General features: G+C 35.7%; 1 protein-coding gene across 1 annotated transcript; it reads left to right on the top strand.

The window, feature by feature from the left end:
* The first annotated feature begins 1,215 nt into the window (after positions 1-1,215).
* LOC149130257 (uncharacterized) lies at positions 1,216-6,551 on the top strand. The gene is made up of 5 exons (XM_089345866.1): positions 1,216-1,387; positions 2,281-2,381; positions 3,141-3,269; positions 4,169-4,293; positions 5,267-6,551. The coding sequence occupies exons 1-5, from the start codon at positions 1,260-1,262 to the stop codon at positions 5,444-5,446; spliced, it is 663 nt and encodes a 220-aa protein (XP_089201992.1). The 5' UTR covers positions 1,216-1,259; the 3' UTR covers positions 5,447-6,551.
* Positions 6,552-9,500: the final 2,949 nt, after the last annotated feature.

Here is a 9,500-nt window from a genome sequence, read left to right as displayed (position 1 = left end):
GATGTTATCTGTAGTCTTCTATAAAGCGCAGTCGTATTCAGTGGTTTCGGCAGACCAAACCATTCTCCGATAAACCCACTGCATCTTTGTTCCATCCTTTCTACTCTACTCGAGGCTGTTTCGTACATTTGCAATGGCCACATTACCCTTGCGTTCAGTCCAAATTGCAATATCCAGCATTTTGAATTTCACCGTGGGACAACTCATTTAAACAAAAGGGTTAGGAAATACTGTTGGGAACCCCTGCATCAGTGGGAATTGAAAGGGACAAACACACACACGCACTCATACAAACACACACACATAGACATATCCACAAACGCACATATTTATGCATTTGATATGGATGAAATAAACAAATCATTAATTCATGACTTTATGTGGAGTTTGGGTGTGGCTTGGAATGGATTCCTCCTACCCCACCCCCTATTCATATGTATTTCAATTACTCACATGTAATGAACAATTGAGTTAATAAACATATATATATATATATATATATATATATAGAGAGAGAGAGAGAGAGAGAGAGAGAGAGAGAGAGAGAGAGAGAGAGATGTATGTATGTTTGTGCGTCTGTATTTGTCTGTGTTCGTCACCCCAACATCACTTGACAACCGATGCTGGTGTGAAGAGGCGCAATGGCCCAGTGGTTAGGGCAGCGGACTCGCAGTCGGAGGATCGTGGTCTCGATTCCCAGACCGGGCGTTGTTTGTGTTTCTTGAGTGAAAATACCTAAAGCTCCACGAGGCTCCGGCAGGGGATGGTGGCAACCCCTGTTGTACTCTCTCGCCCCATCTTTCTCTCACTCTTTCTTCCTGTTTCTTGAGTTACGCTGCGATGGACTGGCATCCCGTCCAGCTGGGGGGGAACACATACGCCATGGAAACAGGGCGCATAAAAAAAAAATATATCTATATATATGATGATATCCTTCTTTATAATATCAGTGGCTTAGCATAAAGATAAAATTATCAAATAATAAATAAGGGTCATACCAGTACATTAAAATAGCAATCAGTGTGACTCAAACCACAAATTTTCACCGTGATTTCGAACTTTGAGAAACTATCCCTTAGGTCATCCTCAATGAGTCTTACCGACCCAGGGTTAAAGTGCTTGTTCATCTTGTGGTTTGGGTCATTTTGACTACTATTTTAGCATGCTGGTAGTGCCTGTAGTATCCTTAATTATTAATGTGTATATATGTTTCACTTTTTAAATTTGTAGGTTGTGGCCGGTATCCAGTGCAAGCTTTTATGATGGGAGCCAGTAGTGCCACCCAGTGCCAACCATGGCTTGGTATTGCTGCCTTTCAGAATTATTATATGAACAATGCCATCCTAATAGGGGAGGACACAGTATTGTCAATACAACCATTTTTTAGGTAAGTACAATGTTTTTCCTTGAATATTAAACTGAAAGTATTGAACTCACATACACACTCTCAATATTGAATTACAGAGGCCATGGAAAGTGAGGGTAAAATGTATCCCACTAGATACCCTAAAATGTATCCCACTATAGATGTATTGGGAACTATTCCTAAAGATCTGAACAGATGGATAGAGGAAATAGGCATAAAAGCCAGTTTAGTACAGCTCCAGAAAGCAATATTGTAAGGGACAGCTAGGATACTGAGGAGGGTTCTTCACATCTAAGCTTATTTGTTGTAGCCCGATGTTAGGATTGTTTTCTTTTCGAACAGTCTAATCTGTTGTGTGTTTATGAAAATAATAATAATAATGTTCCGTTTACACACACACACATGAACAAATAAATAAATAAAAACAAAAACAAACGAACATGTATTAACAGAGGATATAGATAATACTGGCACTCCCCATACACACACATGCACTTACAAAAACATAGTCACACATTGAGGGATGCGCATGCAATAGCAATACAAAATACAAAATGGCTGATAGTTAGCAAGGTGGGACACACATAAGAAAGAAGAAAGCAAAGGGACCACTGATGAGGTCACAGAAGTGTGACGAAAGAACTCTGGTCGAAATAGGATTAATGTAATGTAATGTAATATAAAGCTGAAGCAAATTAACACCAAATATACAGTGCGTGTGTTTTTATTGGCTAAACTGGCAACATGACCATCCCCAAGTACAAAAACATAATAATAATGATAATATAGATTCTGTTATCAATAGGACTGATACTGAATATATAGGAGACACGAACTTATTGATCTATGCAGGAGCTGTAGTAGTTATGAGAAGATAAGATAATAAAGGGAGTTAACGTTCTGTCTTGTTTCAGAAAAGGAATTACCCTAGATTATCACTTTGGAGAGAAATACAACACAAAAATAACAGGAGCTGGATTGGAAGTAGATCAAGAACACAAAGAAGTTGTCAATGGTAAGTCTGATCATATTGGTCTTGTTGTCGTCATTACTTTTGGTTCTAGTTGTTCTCATTATTATTGTTGTTGTTGCTTTTCCTGTCGCTGTGTATCCCCAGTGTTTTTACGTCTCCAGTCTTATCAGAGAACCCACTTTAAGCGCTTTTATAAGATCCAGCTGCACCCAGAAGGTAACAAAGATACCCGTTTACTAATATTGTTAGCCCCATCCCAACCACCACCTACATACCTACATATACATATCTGTATATATATATATATATATTCATACACACACACACACACACACATATATATATATATAACATATCTATCCTGACGAAGAAGCCGTACCTCAAAAGCCTCATAGAGAAAACAGAAGATTTTATCCGCAGTATGAGATGGCAGGAAAGAACAACACAATAACACGAATAAGTATGGACTTAAATTTACGAAAAACCCACCACCAATCTCGGAATGAGAACCTTTCGACAGGGAGCTGTTCGAACTTGTCAGGAAGATTAAATTTCATGAAATCAGTAACGAATTCCGGAAAACAATGAACGACAAAATAAAGAATATTAGGCATATATATATATATATATATATACACACACGATGGGCTTCTTTTGGTGTCTGTCTACCAAATTCTCTCACACAGCTAAGGTGCCATGCAGTAGGACTGAACCTGGAACCATGTGGTTAAGAAGCAAGCTTCTTACCACATAGCAACGCTTGCGTCTATAAAAAAAAATTATTTTTTAATATCTTTTCAGGTACAAACTTTATATTAACAAAGTTGAAGGAGAATGTTACCGTATCTGGATGTGTCAACCCTATTTGTATTCCTGAGAAAAGAAGTGATTATTCAATGGAAAATTGTTTCGCTGCTACATATGTCGAAGGTGAGTCCTTAGCCACTCATAGCACCATCTATCTATATTTTTATTGCACTACCTATGCAATTAGGGAAGTGTGGTGTTATGGGCTGTGATGAGCTGTGTGTTGTTGATGGAGAGAGATGAGGCAAACAGAGGTGAAGCCAGACCGGAAGGGCCAGACCGGAAGGGTCAGACCGGAAGGGTCAGACCGGAAGTCGGCTACACGCTGTCGAAGGCCAGCACTTGGGGTCAGTCAGAAAACAGACATCTTACGAGAAAGACGTGTTTTGATCAAGAGGACAAGGTAAGGTCCAGCGTTTCGTTCTGTCCTTTTGCTTCTTGTCTTTTTCCTCCATCACACCACAGGAAGTATACCAGCATATACAGGGGGGGGGGGTGCTTAAAAGTTCTTTGGTGCAAGAGTATCGCAAAAGGCCTGGCTGGAGACCCAACATTTATTTACAGACCTTAAAAAAAACTAAAGGATAAATGTGTCTACATTCTGATTTGAGCTTGTGGATAGAGTTACCAAGTATGGTAGTCGTTTTATATTTAGGATTATTAAAAGAGTTGATGTGAGTTCGATATCTACGCTTGAAATCGGTGATACTACCGATGTATATTTTAGGTTGTGCATCTTGTGTGGATACCTGACATTTATAAGTAACGTTATATCGCGCACAATATCCCGTAAGGAGACTGGAATCTTTTACGCGACAATTTTTCTGTCCAGAATGGGGTTATTTTTTCAAGTTAATATTTACATGTTATTATTTACAGCTTGTGCTTCGAGATCCAAACTTCCAAACAATAAATTATTTCACGTTCTCTCGAAAGCTTATACATTCCTATGACATTAATTCTACTTGTTAATTTCTTATGTATTTTTCATCAGTTTATTTATTTATTTTCCCTAATTTCAGATAGTAATAAAATTATGCATGTTGAGATTGGGGAAACGAGGTTGATAAACGGTTCGTGTACGTCCTCAGTCCAACCACCATATACACTTTGTGCGTACAATTTTGTCCAGATATGTAATAAGCATGTAAGTTAGTGTTCTTTTACATTTTAAGTATTTCTTGGCTGTGTGGTAAGAAGTTTGTTTCTCAACCATGTGGTTCTGGGTTCAGTCCTGTGCATCGCATCTAGGGCAAGTGTCTTCTACTAAAGACACAGGCTGACCGAAACTGTGCGAGTAAATTTGGTAGAGGGAAACTGAAAGAAGTCCATATATATATATATATATATATGTATACAAGAATAAGGGCAGGGAATCGTCAATTAATAATAGAATTAACAATTAACAATTTTGCCAAGTAGTTCAGTATGAAAAAACCTTTATCGGTAAAACCATTTATCATCATAAATATACAGGGATTAGCATTGAGTTGCTTCTCCAACATACTGAAAATTTAGAAATAGCAGTCAAAGAACTACTGATTCTAAACTACAAATTTTTCTCTAAATGGATGGCGATATTTATGGCACTAGAGAAAAATTTGTAGTTTAGACTCAGTAGTTCTTTGACTGCTATATATGTATATATATATATATATATATATATATATAAATTTAAAGAATGGAGTAAAACGCATATTTTAATTGCATACTTTAATTTCCGACATATGTTTCGAAGAATTACAATTTATGCGATCCATAGGAATCGGCGATGTTAAAAATGTAAACTTCTCATCAGGGAAACGTATGGGAACCCGAGTTATTTATTAATTAAGAGAAAATAAATACATATAATAAAATAAATACATATAATAAAATATATATATATATATATATATATATATATATATATGTGTATGTGTGTGTGTGTGTGTGTGTGTGTGTGTGTATAGATAGATAGATAGATAGATAGATAGATAGATGTGTGTACATGTGGAAGTGAAGTGCAGTAGTAAGGACAATATTATTTACATTTATGCATTGCATGGGTTTCTTTTATTACCAAACAACCAATCGAACAAACAAACAACAAATGAACTATTATGAAATATTTCTTTCAGAAAGAGAACAGTGGTGCGTTGATATGCCAGAGTAAAAAAGACAAGAGCTGGATGTTGGCAGGAATGACACGAGAAACTTCCGATGTTTCAGGATGCATTCCAAATGCCTGGAATGAGCCTGTCTATTATTGGGACACGGTGGAGATTATGAAAGAGATGAATATATCAAGTAATGCTTAACACAAAGCCGGATCTTCCCAAAACTCCAGTATGGAAACGAAGAAAAAACAAAAAATAATAAAAGCAGCAAGTATATAATAAAAAAAATAATGAATGTTAAGAATGGAATGGGGATGATCTTGGATTATCTTATGAAGGATGTCTGTCTCAAGCTTTATAAACCATGGACTTATATTCTTTGTCCCTCTGATGGGTGCCGCTTTAGTGTATATTCTACTCTACCATTTACACTTTAGCTTATGGTCTAACTTTAAATCTAATACTAAACCCCAACCTAACCCCAAACCCTAATCCTAAACCCTAACCTTAATCCCTAAACCCAAACCCTAACTCTAACCCTAATCATAACCCTAAACTCTAACCTTAAACCCTAATCCTAAATCTAAACCCTAATCCTAATCCTAAAACGCTAACCCACAAACATTAAGTTAAAACTAATCCCCCCCCTAAACCCTAGCCTAAACCTTAAACCCTAATTCTAAACCTAAATCCTAACCCTAAAACCTAAAACCTAAACACCAAAATAACCTTAACTTTAATCCTAAATACTAATCCTAACCTTAATCTCTTAATTTCCAATTCTAACTTTAAGACTAACTATAATTCGAACCCATATCACAACATTTCACAATATAGACTGCAGATACTACGGTAGACCACATCACTTATAACACATTTACTTCTGGAACTTTCTGAAATCACAATAACAAATAGATAGACAAGAAAAAAAAAAAAAACTAATGCGGGATTTTCCTCGGACGATATCTGGAAGAGCATAAACTGTGGATTTTCCCATGCATTTCTTATCTAATTTAGCCAAAAAAATGTTCCAGAAATATCACAGAATGAAAATTATCAATAAAGAATCGTGGCCGTAAATTGTAAATTATCCATTCTTAGAAGAAGTTGTATTCTTAGAAAAAATGGCGGTGTTTCGTGTAAGGAAAGATATAGGGTTAAGGTTGTGCGAAGAAAAAGGGTCTCCGGTTAATAAGTCCCTTTTTGGTGTTTTAAGGATGAAAAAGAAAATATGAGAAAATTAGGTAAAAAAGACAGAAAAAAAACTCAGAAAAATAAAAAGTAAATCTACAAAAATAAAACAAAATTTGCGTTAGAGTTTTTTTTTTATGTGTGTATCATTCTGCGTTTGTTGTTGTTGGTGCCAGTGTTTCATATATGTATGTATACTTCCACATGTACACATGTAAATATATATATATGTATATACGAATATATATATATATATATATATATATATATATTTATATATTACGGAGATGTACTTGCATAGCAAGTGACCTGATCTGAGATCGTGTGCTGGAACGAAAACAATTGCAGCGTGGAAGGTGTTTGTAAGCCATTTAAAATAACACACAAAATCCGTTAGATTCACTTCCACATTTAAATTTAATTTGTCAAAATATTTTCGTCGCTTTGAGACCGTGACCTGTTCACTGACAAAATTCTGTGCTGCATCACTATATATATATTTATATATACATACATACATATATATATATATATATATATATATATATATATATATATATATATATATATACACACACAGATCCATTCCAACCCTCCTTACACACCTCTGCACCCAAATCCACTCACAAGGCTTTGGTCGGCCCGAGGCTATAGTAGAAGACACTTGCCCAAGGTGCTACGCAGTGGGACTGAACCCGGAACCATGTGGTTGGCAAGCAAGCTACTTACTACACAGCCACTCTTACACCTACATATATATATATATATATATATATATATATATATATATATTTACACATACACATACACGAGAGAGAATCTTTGCGTCTGTGCCTTTCCCCATTACACCCCTTGACAACTGGTGTTGGTTCGTTTACATTCCAGTTCGGCCAGAGAGACCGATAGAATAAGTAATAAGCTTTAAAAAGAAGCCCTGGGATCGATTCATTCGATTAAGAATTCTTAAAGGTGGTGCTCCAGCATGGCCACAGTCAAATGATTGAAACAAGTAAAAGAATAAACGGTGCAATCCTCAATTCAATTTCTATTTATTCTACAACCCTTTATTTGATGTAAATTTATGGACCAACAAAGAGGGGTACCTTAGATAATGTAGTCCTTGGTACATTATGCCTGAAAATAAGACAAGCTAGTTATGTGTGGAACATCTTCGGTTATAAGTCTGCTGGATCGAGGCTGACCCGTGTGTAGATGGCAACAACAAGCAGGGACACATTAGATGATGTAGTCCTAGATACAAGATGTCTGAATAAAAGAAGGAATGGTCTAAGCTGGGACATCTTTGATCATAAGTCTGCTGCATCAGAATTGACCTGGGGCTAAAATAACAACAACAACAGCAACAACAAGTACAACAACAACAAACTAATATAGAGAGATTATCATCTTAATGATACACGCCATGCACATACATGTATGCACACATGCCATATGGAGACAAGCACACACACACACACACACACACACACACACACACACACACACACACACACACATTCCCCATTCGCTTTCATTTGCCATTTAATCGTATGAAATCTTTTGATCTGTGGACATGATGAAGACAATTGTAAACGCAGCAGGGAGGACGGAGTATATGTGTAACTGTGTGTATATTTGTATGCATATATACATGCATACATACATACATTAGGAGCTAGAGTGAAAGTTAATTAATATGAATGAAAGCCCGGGTTTTTAATTATACGTACGTTTGTACATACATATACACGCATACATGCATATGTGTATGTATGTATACATTTATATATACTATCTACATGTATATATGCATATATATATGTGCATATATATGCTTACATATATGCACAAATATGAATGTGTATATACTTATATACATACATATAAATGTGTGTGTACATATGTGTATGATATATATATTTATATATGTATGTATATGTGTGAGTGTGTATGTATGTGTGTGTGTGTGTGTGTGTGTGTGTGTAGTGAAGGTGCGTGGCTTAGCGGTTAGGGCATTTGATCGTGAGTTCAATTTCCGGCGACACACTGTGTCCTTGAGCAAGACACTTTATTTCACGTTGCTCCAGTCCACTCAACTGGCAAAAATGAGTTGTACCTGTAATTCAAAAGGGGCCAGCCTTGTCCCATTCTATGTCACACTGACTCTCCCCGAGAGCTACGTTTAGGGCACACATGTCTGTGGAGTGCTCAGCCACTTGCATGTTAATTTCATGAGCAAGCTGTTCTGTTGATCGTATCAGAGGGCTCCCCTTATATATATATATATATGATTGATTATTATGATTGACCGTTGACTGGACACTATTCAATTTTTTTTCTCCGTGTTTTTCTCCTTGTCTCCGTATTCTTTCTGTTGAAGAGCGTAGCTCGAAACGTCAAAGACTTTCCGTATTCCCGAGCGTCATACTAATACATCCTTTTGTTATTTACACCACCTGTCCTCGTCTGTTGTTATTATTTGTATATTCTCCCATATATATATATATATATATATATATATATATATATATATATATATATATATATATGTGTATATATATATATGTATATATATATATATATATATATATATATATATATATATATATATATATATATATATATATATATATTATATGTGTGTGTATATATATGAGTGCATGTATGTATAGACATGTATGCATGTATCTATATATCAATGTGTATTATTTTGTCCTGTTCCCGGAGGGTAAGCATAATGCTCTCTTAATTTCTAATAGGAACACAGTATTTCGTTTTGCCACCATGATATATACTACCAAGAATATAGTAAAGGTTTACATGCCAATATCGGCTCCCAGTTTTGTATTGATAGTGCAATATTCCCGTTTCTAAGTTTCTCTATAGATTTCCAATAGTATTGAGAGCCAGCAATGTAAGCTATGGTGATTTGTATAGGAATACGTCCATGTAAACAATGCGATTGATGACAGAAAATTCAGTTAATGGGTTTATATAAGGATTTACTTTTCGTAATGAGATAAAAGACCAAGGATGTGTATAATATGCCAAGCAATACTAGGGG

Source organism: Octopus bimaculoides, chromosome 30 (assembly GCF_046866305.1).
Source record: "Octopus bimaculoides isolate indiv1 chromosome 30, ASM4686630v1, whole genome shotgun sequence".
Lineage (NCBI taxonomy): Eukaryota > Metazoa > Mollusca > Cephalopoda > Octopoda > Octopodidae > Octopus > Octopus bimaculoides.
The sequence above is the reverse complement of the archived record's forward strand: the minus strand, read 5'-3'. Positions and strand labels throughout refer to the sequence as shown.